The sequence below is a fragment of the Lemur catta genome, chromosome 10 (assembly GCF_020740605.2).
Source record: "Lemur catta isolate mLemCat1 chromosome 10, mLemCat1.pri, whole genome shotgun sequence".
Taxonomy (NCBI): domain Eukaryota; kingdom Metazoa; phylum Chordata; class Mammalia; order Primates; family Lemuridae; genus Lemur; species Lemur catta.
In genome coordinates this window covers 85,613,520-85,633,123 of record NC_059137.1, presented here as the reverse complement: position 1 = coordinate 85,633,123, position 19,604 = coordinate 85,613,520, and the positions used below count along the sequence as shown (strand labels likewise).

Here is a 19,604-nt window from a genome sequence, read left to right as displayed (position 1 = left end):
AGTCTTCCTCTGCTGTTCGAGGCTCCCGTGCCCAAGGTCTCCTTATGGTGCAACATGGCTGTGAGAGCTCCAACCATTACATCCATCTTCCAGCCAGCAGGTAAGAGGAAGTAATGAAGAATGGCACACCCCTTTTGTTTAAGGTCCTTTCCCTGATGCTGCACACACCCCTTTCACTGCCAGAATGTGGCCACCAGGGTACTCCTAGCCGCAGGGAAGACTGGGAAATGCAGCTCTGGTTCTGGGAAGCCATTGGCAGAGCTGGGAGTCAGCAGTCTGTGACTGAGGGAGAAAGGGAGAGCCACTTTCCCTGACACTTGGCTCTGGCGGCTGGGGACAAGGGCTTTGTTGGACATAGATGCCCATAATGCAAAGTGGCATCTGCCCCAGCCTGGCCCTCAGGAGCCCCAGTGGGAGAGATGGATGCACAAAGGGCGGGGACAGACCAGGGGGTCAGGGTTCACCACGGGAAGCTGGGGCTGGCTTTCTGCTCCTGCTGTCTCTGCCGCAGTGAGCCTGGCTCCCTCCGCACCAGCCAGCCGGCTCTCGCCCGCTCTGTGGCGGCCGCATAATACTCCAGGACGAGGATGGCTGTAATTCACTTAGCCACTCCCCCGTGGTGGACATACACTGGTGGTCAGTGGCCTTCTAAAGCCAGCTCTGTCGCACTGTGCAGCCTGGGTATGCCACTCCCCTGGGGGACAGCGTGAGACGATCCCGTGCCTGCACAGTGCTCACCTGACATCACCTGCCCGTTATCATCCTTGACCCCCTGTGCCTTCCACTCCCACTCGGCTCTCAGAGCCTCTGCTGTCCTGTCTTCACCACGGGGATGGTGGCATGGCACCTCCTCACAGGCCTGGCTCTCCTTCTTTCATCCTTCTAGAAACAGGGTGGCAACAGCGCCCGCCTGGTCTCCCCCATCTCCTGGCTCTGTGACTGACTGCACGGAGCTGCGGCCCCTAGAGATACCTCACAGGAACGCAGCCCCCTGGCCCATCCTGAGGCCAGGTGATGGGCTCCCGCAGGTGGGCGGGTGTGGATGGGCCACACCCGATGGTGGCAGTCCCACTGGCTTCCAGTGAGTTCCCACTGCCCCAGGCTGACTGCCAGCGCCCCCCTCCTCACGCTCGTCCTGGTGCCAGCATGTGCGGGCAGGCTGGCTGGGTGGGCAGAGGCAGGGGGCCGTGGCGTGCAGAACCACCTGCCTTTTGCAGCTGGGTCACCTTGGCCATGCCACACGCCTTCTCAACCTTGTTTTCTCCCTCTGGGAAGTGGGAATGGCATGCCTGCCTCCAAGCCCCTCAGAGATGGAGGAGGCCAGGCACCAGCTGCTTTTGAAGGCTTCCTGTTCAGGAAAATATGGTCTGCTGGACCCGCTGACATTTAGCACCTTGGTGCTTTCAGCCCATGTTCTCCCAGATCTGAGTGACATGTCTGTGCTCCCCACGGTAGTGCGGGTGCTCAGACCACGCTCAGTGCCAGCTCCTGGGACAGCCTGGCCTAGGCCTCCAGTTTGCAGCCTTGCGGCCTGCTCCAGGTGACAGGGCCCTTGCCAGTCCTCTGCCCCACTAGACCCCATTCTTGGTCAGTGAGATGGAGCCACCCGCTGGAGGTGGCACTGTGAGGAGCGGGCTGGGATGAGACCGCCGTGGTCCTTACACGCCATCTTGCAGCATCCCAAGATGTGTCCCAAGCTACACAGCTCATCAGAAGGGGCAAATTTGAACTTGACACAACACTGGCGCCACAAGAATCAACTAGAGTCCTGTGATGGGGGAGAGGGACTCACTGAACCTCCCCGGGTGCCGGGGAAGCAGCCTGAGACGCCAGCTGACCCGCCTGGCGCCCGCGTGCAGACAGACAGTGTGTGTGTGCATGCTGGTGCACACTCGCGGTGTCTCTCTGCTGGAGCACAGCCCACAGGGCTCGGTTGTCACCCCTGCCAGCCCATGCCTCCCTGCCACCCGCCTTCTCTGTGTGTCTCCTGAGCACATTTCCCTCAGCTCAGCGTCAGCGTCTCTGAACTGGCCTTGGATGGCTCATGCGATCAGCGTCTCCAGGAGAACTTGAAAGCAGTGGATGGTGGGGGACATGGCGGGCATTGTCCCTTTAAGACTTGTCCTGGGTCAGATCCAGCAGAGAACAGTCTGGTAAACAACCCTGAGCACAGCAGGGAAAACACAGCAGACCCGGGAATTCCCTCACTGCAGCAAGGGCAGCAGGAGGATGTGGCCCTGCTCTGCCGAAGCCTTGACACCGGACTGACGTCCTCCCAGCAGCCCCAGGAAGAGCACAACTCCACCCCCGTTTACGGCTGAGGATGCTGAGGCTGGGAGAGGAGAGTCCCAATGTTACGCCACAACCTTCCTGGCTTCCTCTTGGAAAGTGGGAGTAACGAGCCTCACGGCACAGACCTGCCATGTGGCCCAAAGAGAGAACATGCTGGGGATGGGGCCTGTCCCACGCGCCAAACCTTCTCACCCTCTCGTCCTCGGTGCCTGCCTCCTCCCCTCCCTTGGCCTCCCAGGGTCCCTGGGCCTCCCCTGCAGCTCTCAGGGCCCCTTCTGGTTGCAAAGTGCTTTCTCTGTGGTATCTCCTCCCGCCCCCCTCCAGGAGTGGGCCCTTGTAGGCCAGCGCTGCCTGGGGCTGGGAGTTTGTCCCCTACAGTGAGGGGCGGGGGCTGTTTGTGTGGATGATGCCAATGGTTAACTCTGGATTTCTGGGTGCTTATGAATAACAGGTGAGCTGACAGTGGCCTGGGTTATGGAGAACAGTAACCACCACCGTAACAGGCAGGGCTGAGGCAGTGACAACCTGAGCCTCAGTTTCTCAGCTGTGAACTGGGCCAACAGCTCCTCCCTCACCAGACGATCTCATTGGGAAGAGCCGCTCACACCTCCTGTCCTGGTGGCAGTCCGGCCCAACGGAGGCCTGGTGTTCTGAGCTGGGGACTGTGAGACTCGGGGCCTGTGATCAGGAGGAGCTTCCCTGGCCTCCCAGGCTGTTCCCTACATGCCCTTGACCCCCAGGTCCCCCAGATGGGCAAAGCACCAAAGAATCAGAGTGCAGGGAAACAGAGGGTGAGCAACCAACCCCCATCACTCAGGAGGCTCTGGGCCCCCTGCTGTCCCCAGTGTGGCCCTGGACACTGGTGTGACTGGAAAGTCCCTTTTTCTGAAAAATCCCTCAGGGTGACTTGCACTTTCTATGCCTTGGGTTTCACTTGAAAAACTCATCCGCTCGCCCAGCAGGGGCGAGGCACAGGACGGGAGATGAGAGCGTGGGGCCCTCAGGGGTGAGGCAGGCAAGGAGTTCACATGCCCACTGGGTGGCTGCTCGTACAGCCTGCTGGCTGGGCAGACCCCACCAGAGGCAATGTCCAGTGAGGCAGGGGACAGGGCAGACAGCCTCAGGAGTTCTGACCACGCATCCTGGGCTGACCTCTCCTGGCTGGGCCTCTCCCCAGCTGTGCCTCAGTTTCCCCCCTGTTAGGTGAGGAGGAAATGGGCACTTCCCGGGGCATTTCCCTGGGAAGACAAGAAGTGACACACCCAGCCTCTATGCCTCTGGTCATAGACTCCCACTGCCTTGTTCCAGGCCCTGCCACCTGGAACAGGGCCTGGCATACAGTAGGCGCTCCATGATTGCAGAATAAAGGAATAGGCTAGGCTGGGGCTCAGGCTGCCCTGAGGAGCTACATGGTGAACTTGGACACCACTGCCTAACCTCTCTGCTTTTGTTTCTTTATGGGGAGGGAAAAAAAGATCATGTTGACGTGGCCTTGACCAAACTCCAGCCTCAGGCTAACAGCACACAAAAGCAGATGCACAGAGAGGGTAAGCCACCTGCCTGAGCCACACAGTCACTGAGTAGCAGTTCTGGGATGTAGGGTCCCAGCAGGCTGGCCTCCCCAGGAAGGTTGGGAGGATCACAGGGGTCTGCGGATCTGCTCACTACTTCAGCGGCCTTAGTAGAGGCATCCGCAGATGCTGGGATAATGCGGAAGTCTGGCGCGCCACCCAGTAGAGGTGGGCAGGGAAAAAGCAGTGGGGTCTGGAGTGAGGTCAGGGTCAGAAGGGAAGAACACAGTGGCCCAGCCTTCACCACAAGCTCCTGCAGCAGGATGATGCCCCCCGGGGAGTTAATGTCCTCCGCATCCCACCTGGCTTCCTACGCCTGGGACAGGCCCACCAGGCCGTCCTGGGGAAGTGCGGCTGACTGAGCCACGGGCTGGAAGAGCCAACGCGCTCTGCGGGGCCCCAAGGCCTGGCTTGAACACCCGGTGCCGCCTCAGGACAAGGCGGTCAGGCCTCGGAGGCTGCTCCAGCAGGCGGGAGTGGCCGCCACCGAGGAGGGCCCAACCCTGGCTGACGCCCTGTGCCTCCCTCCTGCCCCTCCGCGAGGCTGGGCCGGGGCCCTCACAGCCCCGCGACCCGGAGGCGGGACAGCCCGAGCTGGGACAGCGGAGAACGTGGCCCGCAGGCAGGCAGGGGAGCCTGGCCCTCCCGGCGGGCGCTCGGCTGCTGTGTGCGCGGGGGCGCCGTGCTGGAGACACCTGCGGTCCCCGGGGCGAGCCCCTCCTCCCGCGAGGAGCCCTGCAAGGGCGTCTCAGGCCGGAGGGGGCACCGTCCCGACCCCGCGCGCCCCTCAGGGCCGGCGTCCGCCCCGGGTGGAGGCGGAGTCTGCGGCGGGGCGGGCCGGGCGGGCGGCAGAGGCCCGGGCGCGCTCAGGCCCGGAACGAGGCGGCCTGGGCGGGCGCACCATGGACTCGGGACCCGAGGAGTACCAGCTCAACGGCGACCCGCGCCCGGGCTCGCCCGGTTCCCCGGGCGCCTTGGTAAGACGCCCCCCACAGCCGTGTGACCTTGGCCGGCACCGCCCTCTCTGGGCCCCGCGCCGGCGGCTCCCCGGGCACCTGTGGGCACGGGGCCCTGCGCGCCGCGTCCGCACTGCGGGGTGGCGGGGGACGCCCCGCCCCGGGCCTCGTCCCTGCCGCCCCGTCGGGGGCCAGAGCGGGGAGGGGGGTTTCGGGTCCTCCAGCCACCGGGCAGGTGAGCGGGGCGCGGCGGCGTGGGGCGGGCAGCCCTGCTCTCGTCCCCTGCCCGGCCAAGCAGTGCTCACTCTTGGCGTCGGCTGCTTCTCAGGCCGAGGTCGGCCGGCCTCCCCCCACCTCCCGCACCACCCTCTAACTTCAGCCTGGCCATGCCACCTCCGCACGTTGGCCCCAGGGTGTGTGGAGAGGAGTCGCAGCCTCCGGGCTCCAGGCCAGCAGCGGGCAGACAGTTACGTCACTCCACGGTGCCTACGCAATCTGATGCCCGCCTTGGCGGGGGGACTTGGGACCTGCTGTGGCCCCTACGCCACTCACCTGCCTGGAGAAACAGACATCACACACAGCCTTCCCGCGTCCCCACACAGGCTCTGGGGGCCTGTACAGAGCTTGCCCTGCTGGGCCTGGAGGGCTGTGGGGGGGAGGCAGGCTCTGGCAGTGGTCGCCGACCCCCTGCAATGACCCTCGTCCTGCCCCCCAACCCCAACTTACAGCCCCTGCTACTGCAGCAGGGCCTGAGCTGGCCAGGGTCCTGTGCCCCACACTTCTTCACCCAGCACTTAGTGCCTTGTGTTTGCTGCAGGGTCCTGGCACGGCCCTTTGATGACTTGTTGACTTTGGACAGTCTTTCATTTTCAGACCACCCCCCACCCCCCCGGGGATGGGGGCAGAGAACAGCAGCCTGCTGGGTTTTCCAGGCTTCTGGACTGTGTAACCAGATGGGGGCAAAGACACACTGCCCAGGTGCTGATAAACAGTCCTAGCTGTGGGGACAGGCCCTGTTCAGGGAGGAGGGGCTCCAGGATCTGCGGGGGGGGGGCAGTCCTAGAGTTTGGAAGCTGCTTTGAAAGGGAGGGGTTCTGCTTGTCCCCTACCCTTGACCTTGTCCTCTGTTCCTGTGTCCTTTGCCCTGCACTCAATGCAGTCTCTGTTCACCTCTTCAGGCAGCAAGATGGGCTGTGCTTCCTGGGGGGCTCTGGGCACATCCCAGGCCCAGGGGAGTTTGGGTTGGGCTTGTTCAGGGATCCCTGTCTTGAATCTGGGGGTCAGAGACTGGGAAGACACAGCTCTACTCCTCTGAGCCGTGATCAGAGAGCAGACCAGCCCAGACAGGGTGAGAGAAGCTAAGACAAAAGTGTGGAATTCCCAAGGGGCTGGCGGCCGCCGTGGTGGGTGGACCTAGGGCTCAGGGAGGCTTCCTGTGGAGGTGGAGACGTTGGCACTAGGCCCTGGAGGATGGGAAGGGGTGCGGTTCTGGCCCTCTGAGAGTGCAAATGGGCATCCAGGCAGAGGGAACAGCAGGCGCAAAGGCCCAGAGGCTGGACCACCAAGCACGTGCAGGGCTGGGTAGGGGGTGGGGGGTGGGGGGCCAGGCTGGATGGGCCGGGGATCTGTGGCAGGGCTCTGAGCTGCTGTGAGGATGAGTGCATTTCTCCCGGGGCGTCTCTGGTCACAGGCAGGAGGCTTCCTCCAGGGGTGGCCGGCCTTGAGGGCCACTCTGCTCACCTAGGCTGGGGGCCCCAGGCCCGCCCAGCACCCCGTTCCCCTCCCCACCCTCAGGACCCTGCTTTGCTGTTTCCTGGGTGCGTGATGTCAGCACTCTGTGTCTCAGCTTCTCATCTGTGACGTGGGGGTGATAGCAGTACCTCCCCCGGAGATTCATGGCGAGGGCTAAATGGCTGATGTACGTGATGTGCTGGGAGCCGAGCCTGACACTCAGCACCGACTTCCTAATTTCCACCTGCCGCGGGGACCCTTTCCCAGTGGTCACACTCCGCAGCGGTTCGGAAAGGGAAGCACTGCGCCCAGGGTGGGGCCCCAAGGAGGGCCTGTTTCCTCTTCTGTAAAATGGGGCACAGTTGCTCACCCATAGGGTGGCCGAGGCTCAGGGAGGGGTTGCACGTGTAAGTCCTGGGCAGAGGTGCCCAGCTGGGCTGTGTTGGGGCAGCTCCGCCCATGCCCACTCACGTGCCTGGCACCCCTGTGGCCCTTCACATGAGGCCCCTGTCAGAGCCCAGGGATTGAGTCAGTGCTCTGTTGGCTGGCGGCAGAAGGAATAGCAAATGACAATTTTAGTGTGAAAATGGCCCGCAACTGTGTCATGCCCTGGGGTATCTTGAGGCAGTGAGGTGACGGGGTTTCAGGGAGGTGGCCAGGATGGGGCTGGAACACGGCCCTCTGGTGCCAACCTTGCCCTCCTGCCCTTCACAGCCCCAAAGGGTGCAGGTTCCTGGGTCCTCACCTGGGCCGAGAGGCCTAGTCCTTGGCGGCATGCACCGTGCCCTGTACAGACGGCCGGGCATGGCCTCAGCTGCTCGGCGGAAGTTTCTTCTTTTTCTCATTTCTGCTTTCCTGGCAGTTCCCGAGGCTGATAGGGTCTGGGACAAGTTCTAAAAGCTGACCCTGACGTGGCCTCAGCGACACTCCTGGCCAGTGCTGAGTCTGAGGGAAGTGGGTCCGCCTGGCCTAGCCCTAGCCCGGCTGCCATGGGGACCTCGCCTCCCGATACTTCCTGCTGTCTTGCTGGGGTTTCCTGCCAGACGGGGAGCTGGGAAGACCCTCTCGGAGAGCTGCTTCCTGGGCTGGCCGGGCGGGGGACATTGTAGGCATGGGCCTCTGATGGCTGGGCTCCAAAGCCAGCCCAGGCCAGTCGGTGTGGCATCTGGGGGGTGGGCCCAGCAGTTCATGTCCCCACGCTGGTGGGTCAGATGGAGGATGCTGACACCCCAGGCAGGTCCCAGCACATGGTGGGAGGGAAGGGGGGCCTCATTTCTCAGGTGCCCCCGCCGTCTGCTGGTGCCTGCAGCCCAAGGGGAAGGCCCCCTGAGCAGGCAGGCTGCAGGTGCCCAGGGCTAGACTCGGACCCCCAGGGCAGACAACTCGGCCCTGATGGCCATCCTGGGTCCTGCACAGCTCAGGACGACCTGTGCCCCCGCTGTCCTGTCTTTTCCTTCTTCCTGTTATTTTGTGTGTGCGCAGCTTATTGTGAGTTGCTGGAGTTTGTTGGGGAGGTGGAGTCTTGCAAAGTGGTGAGAGCCGGGTGTCAAGGAGGAGGAGCATCCCAGTCCTGCCACCCGGTGTGGTGTGCTCCGACCAGCCAGGGAGCCTCTGAGCCTGCCCCATTCAGCCCCCTCCACACCCCTGCCTGCCCATTTTACAGATGAGGAAACTGAGGCAGGGTGGTCATCCTGCTGGTCAGTAGCACGGCAGGATCGGGCGAGGTAGAGGAGGTGCCGCGACCGCTCTGAGCCCCACTCCTCGCGGGCCCTTGGAAGGGGACTGATGTGCTTCACTGTATCTGTGGGGCCCAGCTGCTGGCCACAGCCCCCCCTTCCCATCCGAGCCCTGGGGGGCCAGAGCACCCGGTTACCCTGTGGCCAGAGCCAGGCCCGCGGGGGCAGCAGGCCTGGTTCAAATTCTGTGTCTGTGCCAGCCCCCTCCTGCCCGCGCTGGGGACACTCAGTGGAGCGGCCCTGGGACCCCGTGGCCTGGCACCCACCTGTGCAGCCTGTTAAGGTGAGGCTGCCTGTGCACAGAAGGGAGCGCGCAGAGCCGCCCCTCACCACACCCCGTCCTGTCTGGCTTCCCTCCGGCCCTCGGTGCTGCAGAGGTGTTGACACGTCCCCGGGGACACATTAACCGGGTGTTCCCTGTGCCGCCCAGGCCACGGGCACAGGTCTTGGCAGAGGGTACCCAAGTGTAGCTCCTGGCAGCCGGTCAGGCCCACGGGGCTCCCCAACCTGTGGGGATGGGCCCCTGGCCACCCTCAGGCCCGTCCCCAGTCCCCAGACAGTGGAAACTGCCCACGGCGGGATATGGTCCCGCCCTCTCTGGGACTGGGCTGTGCGCTCGTCAGCTCCAAGGCTCCCAGGCCCAGAGCAGCGAGGTTAGGGACAGGGAAGCAGATCAGCCCTGCAGCCCCTCCCCACCTGCGCGAAGCCCCCTATCAGCCCACACAGCCTCAGTGGTCTCACTGCCTGGGGTGGGTGTCAACTGTGTTGCCTCCTGGGGCCCCCTAAGTTTGGGGCACAGAGTCCTGGGTTCAAACTCTGACCTAGGGACGGCGCAGTGGCTCACGCCTGTAATCCTAGCACTCTGGGAGGCCGAGGCGGGTGGATCGCTCCAGGTCAGGAGTTCGAGACCAGCCTGAGCAAGAGCGAGACCCCGTCTCTACTAAAAATAGAAAGAAATTATATGGGAAACTAAAAATCTATATAGAAAAAATTAGCCGGGCATGGTGGCGCATGCCTGTAGTCCCAGCTACTCGGGAGGCTGAGGCAGTAGGATCGCTTAAGCCCAGGAGTTTGCTGTGAGCTAGCCTGATGCCACGACACTCATTCAAGCCTGGGCAACAAAGCGAGACTCTGTCTCAAAAAAATAAATAAATAAATAAAATTCTGATCTGCCCCTCCCGCAGGGTGGGCCTGGACAAACCCACTCTGAGCCTCAGTCTCCTGGTCTGTAAACTGGGAGAGGCGCATGGCAAGACTTTGGCCCCAGATGTACAGCTGGGGAGACTGAGGCTGGCAGAGAGGGCGCATGTTGTCAAGGCCACAGGGCTGGGCTTGACCCTGGTGCGGAGGTCTTCCCAGCCCCTGGGCCTCCTTATCATCCCACAAGTTGAACAGGAAGCAGTTGGCTGGGTGGGCTGGAAGCGCCCTTCGCCAGAAGGGGCACATGGGTGGGGCCTGTGCCGGCCACCTGGGGCTCTGAGGCCATCCTGGGGTGTCTGCTGCACAGCCCCATGGCACACGTGGGAGACTGAGGCTCAGAGCAGGGCCAGCTGTCCTGAGGTCACACCCCTCCTCCCCAGAGGTCAGCACAGTGAGCCTGGGTATGTGAGTGTGTTTATGTATGTGTGCATGTATTTTGTACATGTGTGTGCATGTGTACATGTGTGTGTTGTGTTGTGTGCAGATGTATATATCTTATACGTGTGATGTGGATGTGTGTGTACACATCTGTGTGTGCATGTGTATTGTGTACACGTGTGTGTTTATATAGTATACGTGTTGTATTATGTTCATGTGTGTATCACATATGTATATTGTGTACATGTGTTTGCATGTGTTTATTTTGTATATTTGCATTTATGTGTGTGCACATGTGTATGTGTGTGCATTTATGTGTGTGTGCATGTACATGAGTGTGTATATGTATGTGTGTTTATGTGTGCGGGATGTATGTTTATGTGCACACATGCCTATGTACACACTCATGTCTCTGTACATGCCCTCCCAGAAGGTGGAAACTCCTCACGGGGTCTGTACTTGCCGTTTTCTCTGAACTACAGGTGCTGGGATGGGACCCAGGTAGGCATTAGGGTGGCCTCAAGGGAAGGCATTTTGGTCCTTGAGGGGTATGCAACTGAGGAGCACACGCCCTGTGGGCAGCCTCCAGGACGCGCTGCACCCAGCAGCACGCACGTGAAGGGGCGTGGCCAGCTGGGCAGCTTGGCAGGAGCAGAGCTGGGGACGCACCTCGGTGCCAGGCACGGGCCCTTTAAGCATGGGCCCTTTGTGCCCAGCCTCTGGGTGGCCTGAGAGGGAGCAGCCATGCCTTGGGTGTGCTGGGGCCTGAGGAAGCCCAGGAGCGCGGCGCCAGGCCCAGTGCGGGAGAGGCTAAAGCAGAGACCCCAGAGGGGTCAGGGTAGGTGTGGAATGACCAGAGAGCACCACCAAGGCCCTGGGGCCCGGGCTGGCTGCGGCCCGGGGTGGAGGTGGCTTCCCCTGTGCACGATGGTGTCTAGGATTTGACCCAAGTGAACTTGCTAACTTAGAGAGCGGCTGACGCTGAATCCAGGTTGTTGGAAGGTTCGGGCCCAGGTGCGGGCAGCAGAGCCCACCTGTGTCCCCCACTGCCCACCCTCCCTCCCTCGTGGGCGCATAATTTGAGATGAAATTTAACTTAAAAATACACACCATAAAAGCAAGGCTCCCTTCCTCCGTTAGGTCTGTATCAGCTGCCTCGTGTGTTTTTCACTGTGGGTATTTTTCGGCTGCAGAAAGTTGAGGCCCGGGTACCCAGGTCCGCCCCTCCTTGCCTGGCCCCGCAGCACCCTGCTCTCCCATCCTGCATATTTCATGAGCCTGGAAACTGGATCTTCCAGAGCAGGTCCCTAGAGGCCGGCCACCAGCAGTGGGTTCTCACAGCTGCCTCCAGCAAGGTGACCTGTCCTAGGAGGCTGTGGTCCAGGGCCTGGTGGCTTGGGGCACCTGTGGGCAAAGGGCCAGGGCTGAGGAAGTGGCGGGTTTGTTCTGGGTAGCTGGGGAGGGGCCCAACAAGGGCGGCTTGATGGGGATGGACTCTGGCTTGAAAGAAAGTGCAAGCTGGGTGCTTGGAGTCGCCTTGGAATGACACAGGCCAGCCCAGAGAGGTGACCTCCCCAAGGCAGGAGAGAGGGCTGTGTCCTGCCACGGGAAGTCCTGGGAGGCTTCCTGGAGGCAGTGGCCTCTGGGTGGGGCCTTAGAGCCTGAGACAACAGGGAAGGGCACTGGGGGCTGTGAGGAACTGAAGGGGCCCTCTCCCGGACCAGCCCCCTACCCCAGAGCAGAGAGAAGTCATCGGTTGATGCGTGAGGCCAGGAAAAGAGACCAAAACTTGTAACCCTGTGTTACTACTCTGAAAATTAAGGAGGAAGCTAAGCTCAACTGTACATGATATGCTGAGACATTTATTGAACGCCTGCTGCATGCAGAGGGGTGGTGGGCTCTGAGTGCCCCACCTCAGCCGGTGCCTTGCTGCTTACAGTGGCCTGGTGAGGTGGGCAGACCTTTCTCACTGCCCATGCTGAGGCTCGGGGGACGGAGTGGCCTGCGGGGTCCCAAGGCTAGGGGGTTGGGAGGCGGCAGAGGGGGTCTCGGCCCTTGTTTCACGCCTGGGCCAGCGTGCATGGATCCGCGTGCCTACATGTCACTTCCCTGCCTGGCACCGACCGAGCCCAGATCCCGAGGGGAGGGGAGGCCTGGGGCACAGGCGGGCCTGGGCGGGCAGGGCGGAGCCGCCTCACCCACAGCAGGAGGGCAGGGATTGTGTGGCGGGCATTTCCAGTCAAAAACCAGAGTTTGTGCTGAGGCTGCTGTTCTATGTTTCCTTTCTCTCCAGGCCTGTATTCCTAGGGAAGGTTTTGTAGAGGCCAAGCGCATTCTCAAGGGCTGTCATTAGAGTAACACGCACTTACCAAGGCGGGGGCAAGAGAAGCCCTCGCGTGAAGGGCGACCCCCACCCCACTGCCCCGCTGACCGTCCCCCTCCCTGCAGCCGTCCCGCTGGGGCCGGAGGCAGCAGCCCATCAACCTGAACCATTATGCCAGCAAGAAGAGCGCGGCCGAGAGCATGCTGGACATCGCCCTGCTGATGGCCAACGCGTCCCAGCTGAAGGCTGTCGTGGAGCAGGGCCCCAGCTTCGCCTTCTACGTGCCCCTGGTGGTCCTCATCTCCATCTCCCTGGCGCTGCAGGTTGGCGTGGGCGTGCTGCTCATCTTCCTCGGTAGGCGCCGGGGGGGGGGGGGGCCCTGGCGTCTGCTCGTCCGCCCTGGCCTGGGTGCTCCCCACCCTGCACACTCGGCTCGCAAGGCGCTGCTGGGTCCCCTGCCCTCACAGGCGTGCAGTCCAGGAGCGGCCCTCTCCCCACCCTGCGCTCGAGAAGAGCCACAGTGGGCTGGGGCGTCAGGACCTGTGCCTGTGGGGGTGGCAGCGACTGCTTTTCTGGGCCTTCAACGATCCATGCCGCCAGATGGCCCAGCCGTGCCAGTCCTCACGGCCTAGGAGGGGCTGGCCTTCTACCCTCAGCGTCCCCAGCACTGGCTTATGGCTGTCTCTAGTGACGATTGTCTAGTGATGAAAGGAGCAGCCAAGTTACACAGAGGTGTGCCAAGGAGACCCTAGGCTCGGGAGGTGTGGGAGGGGACCCTGGGTCCAGGAGGTACAGAAGGGGACCCTGGCCCTAGGAGGTATGACCACAAGGTGTGGGAGGGCCCCCGGGCCCCCAGGAGGTGTGGGAGGGGACCCTGGGCCCAGTAGGTACAGAAGGGGACCCTGGCCCTAGGAGGTATGACCACAAGGTGTAGGAGGGACCCTGGGCCCCGAGGAAGTGTTGGAGGGGACTCTTCACCCCAATCCTCCTCTCTCTGGGCAGAGTGACCAGTAGTCGGCCCTGCTGTTTTTCCATGAAAAGCCGGAGTGCCAGCTGTAGCCTCCAACATTCCAGTCTTCCCCCCAAACTAAGGATCTAAATATTGTGACCTCTACCTCAGACCAGTTGCCTCCAGTGGACGGGCAGACAGACAGAGGGTCCAGCCTGGTGGGAAGGTGGGGCTGGGCTCCCTGGGTGTTCCCTGGGGTCTCCAGGGGAAGCTGCCCCTCAGCTGCCAGGGCCCCCAGCGGGCCCCTGCTGCCTGTCCACGTGGGGGTCCTCGTCAGGAGCAGTGAGGGTCTGGGTTGTTCCTGCTGTACCTCCTCCTGGCTATGTGACCTTGGGCTAGTGACTGAACCTCCTGGGGACTCAGTTTTCCCACCTGTAAAATGGGCATAGAAATAGAGCCGTGGTAGTTGCATGGATCAATTGGGAAGATTAAGGCACACGAGGGGCCCAGCACATTTGCCTTAGAAACCAAACCTGGCCTTGTGTTGACATCCAGAAGCGGTGTCTTTAGCTCCGTGACCTCAGGTGCTTGGCCTGCCTTCGCTTCAGCTGCTCATGAAGAAAGCGCGGGGACTACAGAAGGTGGGGTCGCAGATGGCGGGGCTGCCCCAGCCCGGGGCCCTGTTGTCAGCAGGTGTATTTTCCTCTGGGAGACAGAAGTCATCGTAAACATGGCTGAGGGCCCTGTAACGTCCACTCAGCACAGCTGGACGCACACCCCTCGGGGCGGGTCTCCTTCCACGGTCCCCAGGCTGGGCGCTTGTCAGGCTGCTCTCGGCACTGTCCCCTCCTCTCACCCACAGTCAAGTACGACCTTAACAACCCGGAGAAGCACGCCAAGCTGGATTTCCTCAACAACCTGGCCACGGGCCTGGTCTTCATCATCGTGGTGGTCAACATCTTCATCACGGCCTTTGGGGTCCAGAAGCCCATCGTGGACACGGCGCCCCAGCAGTAGGGCACCCAGGTGAGCTGGGAGAGGGGGCGCGAGGTCCACCGCTGTTCACTGCTGCGGCCCCAGGGCTGCCTGCTGTCGAGGCTCTCAGGGCGGGGGAGTCCCCAGCCGGCAGCGGCACCCTCGTGCACACCCACACGGTCCACACGTGGCCACTGCCTTGAGGCCAGCCCTGCTCCTGCACTGACCGCCCGGTCACAGTGTTTGGACAAATGGGTTTTAGAGCCACCATTCAAACATCCGAGAACTGACTTGAAAATAAGATTTCCGGTTTCTCTTAATAAATCAGGATTCGGGATGCTGTCACTTGGAGCCCCCGTGACACCTCAAGTCTGCCTTTTACTGGGCCTTGCAGGGCCCGCATCACCCGCCTGCTCTGGGACAGACCCTGGTTGTGGGACCCAGGGGGAGGCCACCCCCCTTCTCAAATACAGGATGAGGCCCCCCAGTGGAGGAAGCACTTCCCATACCACACTCAGCCACTCCCTAGGTCCTTGCTCAGAGAGGGTGAGCATCTGCCTGAAGACACACAGCCCGGGAGCAGGACCCACAGGGAGACCTGGGGTGGCCTCGGGCCAGGGTTGTGCACACCACAGTCCACACGGCCTCGGGCCTAGAGGTCACTCCTCAGGTTTGTCCCAGAGGTGAGCTGCCACGGAAGGGGTGGGCATTCCTGACAGATGGCCGTCTCTCCGCCAGCGATGCCCCACGGCAGAGTGGGCAGCAGCAGTCTGTGCTCGGGGCAGAGCGCCTGGGTGTCAGGAGGACACAAGAGAAAATTTTCCAAAGGGGCCATAGTGAATGATGAGGTGGGACGTTGGAGCCAGGCCTTGGGCCAGGCGGCTAAGTGGGGAGTCTCTGGTGAGCACCCAGCCATCCCTCCCGTGGTCTCCCCGGATCCCATGGCCATTCCCAGTTTGGGACATGCTGGTCCTGGTGCCCTGGCTGGGGAACTTGAAGCCGCCCCCTCGTCGGGACCAGCATCCAGGAAGCCCCCCTGCCTGGTTTGTTAAGTTGTCACCCTACAGAACCCCTGGACGCCAGCCTGCTCTCTTGCTCGGAGCGTGATGGCCAGGCCATTTATTAGTCACCTGCCGTGGGCCCTGACCGCAGTCCTCGAGCCTCCGCAAGCATTAGTCCCCTGCCTGCTGCGGAGAGGGTGCTAGGGCCCGTGGGCCACACGGAGACCCAGCGAGGCCCTCGGGCTGCCCTTACAGGGTCCAAGTCCAAGGCTGCTGCATATCCTGTTGCTGGAGGAGCCAGAGGAGTCAGGGGTGGCTGCCTGGCCCCGCAACCCTGGGCCAGGCCTTTAAATCCTGATCCTGGCAGCGCCCCAGGAATGCTGTCTTCATGCCATTTCCAGAGGAGAAACAGGCGTGGAGAGCTTTGATGTCTCTTCCATGTCAGAATCAGTCCCTTCTTCCTGAGTCCAAGTGTCAAGATGGCCCAGTGCTCACAGGCTGGCCACCAGGACAGGCTCAGAGCCTCTTCTCGCTCTCTTTTCCAGGACGCTAGATTGTGCCTTCCCTGCAGCCCGGCCGCCCAGACCCTAGGAGCCACCCAGGAGTTCTCCCTGCGAGTGGCACTCCCTGAAACCGCCAGAGCCCAGGCCGCCCCCTGCTCTGACCACAGCTGGCCGCCACGTGGGAGGCCACTCCGTCTCTCGCATGCTCTCACCAGAAGGTGGCTCCCTCCTGGCACGTGGGGCTGGCCGCGGGGCCCGGAAGGTCAGAACTGGACAGCCGCAGAGACCTGTGCCCAGAGAACGGTCTTGACCTGCCCAAGGGTACACAGCAGGTCCACAGACGGGCTGGACCAGGGCCCAGGGCCGGCCTCTGTCTCAGGACATCCCAGAAGGACCAGGAGAGACTCCTCCCTCTGCTGGCGTGCCAGCGTCCCCGCCTCCCATGGGCCTGCCCTGATCGCCCTGGTGGCCCTGCCTCTGCCTGCTTCCCAACTCAGGGACACTGGACAGCCAGCACTGCCCTTTGGCCCTAGTGGTGGCTGCTGGCTCTGGCCTCAGTGCCAGGGCTGGGCGGCCATCAAGAGGGAGCCAGGCAGCAGGCCCTGCACACGCCTTCCACCAGCAGTGGCTGGGCAGAGCCCCAGCTCCCTCCATGAGGGTCTGAGCACCCCCTTTTCTAATCAAGAATGACCAATAAAGCTCATGCTCCTCCTTGTCGGGCTCCCTGCACCATCCTGTCCCCTCCCAGGCCGGACCCTGCTGCAGCCTCCCCTCCCCCGAAGACCCCTCCCTGCAGGGGCGTCAGGAGCACACGGTTCCAGCCAAGGAGACCTTCTCCTGCATCTTGGGCTTGGGGAGCTTTCTGGCTCCTGACATCTCTCAGGGTGAGGTTTGGAGGTAGAGGCTGGGGTCTGAGGCCACAGGTGTCTGCAGCCCCTGGCAGGGGCCATGTGTGCAGCAGTATTTTGTCCGCCCCGCATCAGTTTCCAGCACTCTCACCGTTTCCTGACACTTGGCATTGTCCTGTTGAGGTCCTGGGCCCCAATCTCACCTCTGTCCCGAGTCTGTTTCCTGCTTCCCCTGCAGTGGTGTCTGGTGATGCCCGTGGTCAATGGGGACATTCTCCGTGGGACCAGGTCCTGGACTCTTAGGGCCGGCCCGCCAGTGGAAACCCGGCTCCCAGGCTGCCAGTGTCTGAGCCCTCCCTCTCTTCTCCCTGGTCCTTGGTCCCCAGACCCCTGCTGCCCGCCCTGTTCTCCCCACTGCACCTCCCGACCCCAGCCTCTCATCTCCCTGGACCCCGGGCACTTGGTGGCCTGAGGTTGAGGCGGGTTCAGCCTGCCCCGTCTTCCTTCCTGCATTGCCTCTCTGCATCCCCGGCCCCTTCAGGTGAGATACCTGGTGTCTCCCGCTGGTGTCTGCTCTTGCCTCCTCCTCCAAGCAGCCTTCCAGAGCTCCCAGAGCCCCCAAAGCCCCACTTACCCCTCACTTTGCTTCTCGGCCCCGCTGCCAGCTGAGCCCCCTGAGCCTGGGGTGGTTCTGGCTCCCGGTTCCTTAGCACGAGGACCCCCCGCAGCCTCATGTGGGGCCGACAGGTCAGCTCTGCAACCTCCTTCTGAAGGTGGTGGAGAGCAGCGTGGGGGACATGCTCCACTCCTGGGCTTCGTTGAAAGTGCTCCAGGGGAAGCCAGTAGGGAAAGAGTGGGGACCGTGTGGATAACCACAGCAGCACTGTTCTCTCCACTTTGTGTTTTCCCGGAAAGGGAGTTCTAAAAAGTAGTTGGTATGTGGAATGAGTTCCAAGATGTTGTAAGTGAAAAAGGAAGCTGGGAAGACATACGTGTGGGTGCAAAACGTGCTTCCAAAGGAGGTGATGTGGCATTGGCCGCAGGGCTGTGAGGGGCGGCCAGCTGGGGCCGGCTCAGATGCGTACTGCCCGGCGCTGGGTCCCCGGTCTGGCCTCGTGTGGCCCGTGGCCTTCGGTGTGGACTGGCCAGTGTGGTCTCACAGCCCAGCAGCCGGGTGTTGGCCAACGCTGGCTTAGTTCCTCCTTTGGCCGGGACAGGAAGTTTACCCAGGCTGGGCCAGAGGGGTGAACCCAGATGGCTACGGCGAGTCCTGGGCCATCAACCAGGCTGGACTCCAGGGTCCTTGGGGACAGGGCATGGCTGTCCCCCAAGTCTGAAGTCTGGTTGCCGGGTTGATCTTTGACAAAACACCTCAGTACCCGGGGGGACCCCAGTTCCAAGTTGAGTGTGTGTCCTGACCTCCCTCAGCCCCCGTCCCCAGGTGGCCTCCCCCTACTCCAGCCCCCATGCCGGCCGCCCCACACGTCCCCACCCACCGTTTCCCAGGCTCCACCTTGCCAGCTGCTGCACCGGCTCTGACCCTCACTCCGTGTGTTCCACATCTCAGCCCTCGGCACGAGCTGTTGCTCATGGACAGCTGGTTCCCAGGCACTCCAAGGGCACGCCCCCCTCTGATGCTGCCCCTCCCTGGTCACTGTCCTGGCCCCCACTGGTGCCTTGGGCTAGCGTCACCATCCACATTGCCAGAGACATTGATGTGGCCAGGTGGGGTACCCCCTGGAGCCAATGTCCGAGCCTGGCCCAAGTCCAGGGCTGGCACCCTGAGAACAAGGGTCCTGCCCACTGGGTCTCCTGAGGGCCCAGGGGCTCTGCTGGAGCCGGGGGCAGGGCTGGGCACCCCCTATTCATGTCTGTGCTTCTCCTTATGGATCCCTGGTCTGGCCTGGCTCCCCCACTGGAGAGCCCACTGCCTACAGTGGGCTGTGTCCACAGCACGGTCCAGCATGCAGTAGGTGCTCAGTGAATGTCCGGGGCAGAACCCACTCCCTCATCCACGTGTGCTGGGCCCTATGCACCCATGACAGCGGCCAAGGGGCGGACAGAAAACTGAGGCCCAGGAGCTGGTCGAGGCTGAGCTAGCTTCTGGGAGGATATGACAGCCCCTTCTGGGTCCCGGGAACGTGACCCGTCCATTCTGGCACGCCCTGCCCTGGGGACCCAGCTCTGCTCTCACAGGGGATGGCACCATGAGGGGACCTAGAGAGTGAACAAGGGGCAAACAAGATGTTCCCACCGAGCTGGGAGGGCCATGGAGGGACACACAGGGAGCTCAGGAGAGGTGGGCAGGGAGGTCAGCAGGTGACAATGGGATGACGGGAGGTGCAGTGCAGAAGTCTGGGAAGAATGTTCCAGGCAGAGGACAGCCTGTGCACAAGCCCTGAGACTGGTGTGAGCTGGGCCTGGGGTTGGTGGAGGTGGGGGCATGACAGCTGGGGGGCAGTCACGAAGAGCTGGGAGTGACCAAGGCGGGCTGAGACGGGAGGGCCGTTTTCGCAGCCTTCGTACGGTAAGAGGTGGACAGGTGGTCAGGCACGCAGGGTGGATGCGTGCATGGATGGGGGATGAGATGGAGATGACGTGGGTAGATTGTCAGACGACAGGTAGGAGACAGGTAGACAGATGTAGGTCTCCATGGTCATTCCTAGGCAAGGAAGTGGTGCTGTCCCCGCTGGAAGCCCAATCTCGGCACCTCCCTCCCTTGCAGGAACCACTTGCTGGGGCCTCCTCAGCCCTGAGGTGGCCTGTGTGTGTCCTTAGACACCGTGTTTATTGGGATGTGTCTTCTAAGTCCTGTTGGAGCTGCAGGTCGCTCCCTCGGGAGGCTCTGCTTTGCCTGCCGTTACCCTTTGAGGACCTGGCCATTCATTCCACCTGAGCAGAGGAGGGACGAGGGTGGGCCAGGGGGCCAGGGGGCCAGGGAGGGGGCGACTGCCACCACCCAGGCCAAGGTGCTGGGCTGGGACTGCGGGTGGGCCGGGCTGGGAGGAGGGCCTGATTCTGGGCGTCTGGAGATGGTGGCCGTTTGCGGCTGGACCCAAGATCATTGCCCCTTCCCACGCGTGCTGCACCCAGCCCTCCTCTCCCTCCCACCCGTGTTGAATCGGGTGTCATTCCTATTTC

The 19,604-nt window shown here is 62.4% G+C and overlaps 1 protein-coding gene across 1 annotated transcript; it reads left to right on the top strand.

The window, feature by feature from the left end:
• Window positions 1-4,694: 4,694 nt before the first annotated feature.
• Window positions 4,695-16,328, top strand: LOC123646706 (ninjurin-1). The gene is made up of 4 exons (XM_045563971.1): window positions 4,695-4,840; window positions 12,313-12,541; window positions 13,999-14,162; window positions 15,658-16,328. Exons 1-3 carry the CDS (start codon window positions 4,766-4,768, stop codon window positions 14,151-14,153), a joined length of 459 nt encoding a protein of 152 aa, XP_045419927.1. The 5' UTR covers window positions 4,695-4,765; the 3' UTR covers window positions 14,154-14,162; window positions 15,658-16,328.
• Window positions 16,329-19,604: the final 3,276 nt, after the last annotated feature.

Excerpts from the sequence above, each read along its gene's own strand:
- LOC123646706 (XM_045563971.1), top strand. The coding sequence starts at position 4,766 with ATGGACTCGGGACCCGAGGAGTACCAGCTCAACGGCGACCCGCGCCCG. Across the intron at positions 4,841-12,312 it reads CCGGTTCCCCGGGCGCCTTG|CCGTCCCGCTGGGGCCGGAG; the intron begins GTAAGACGCCCC and ends CCCTCCCTGCAG. Across the intron at positions 12,542-13,998 it reads CGTGCTGCTCATCTTCCTCG|TCAAGTACGACCTTAACAAC; the intron begins GTAGGCGCCGGG and ends TCTCACCCACAG.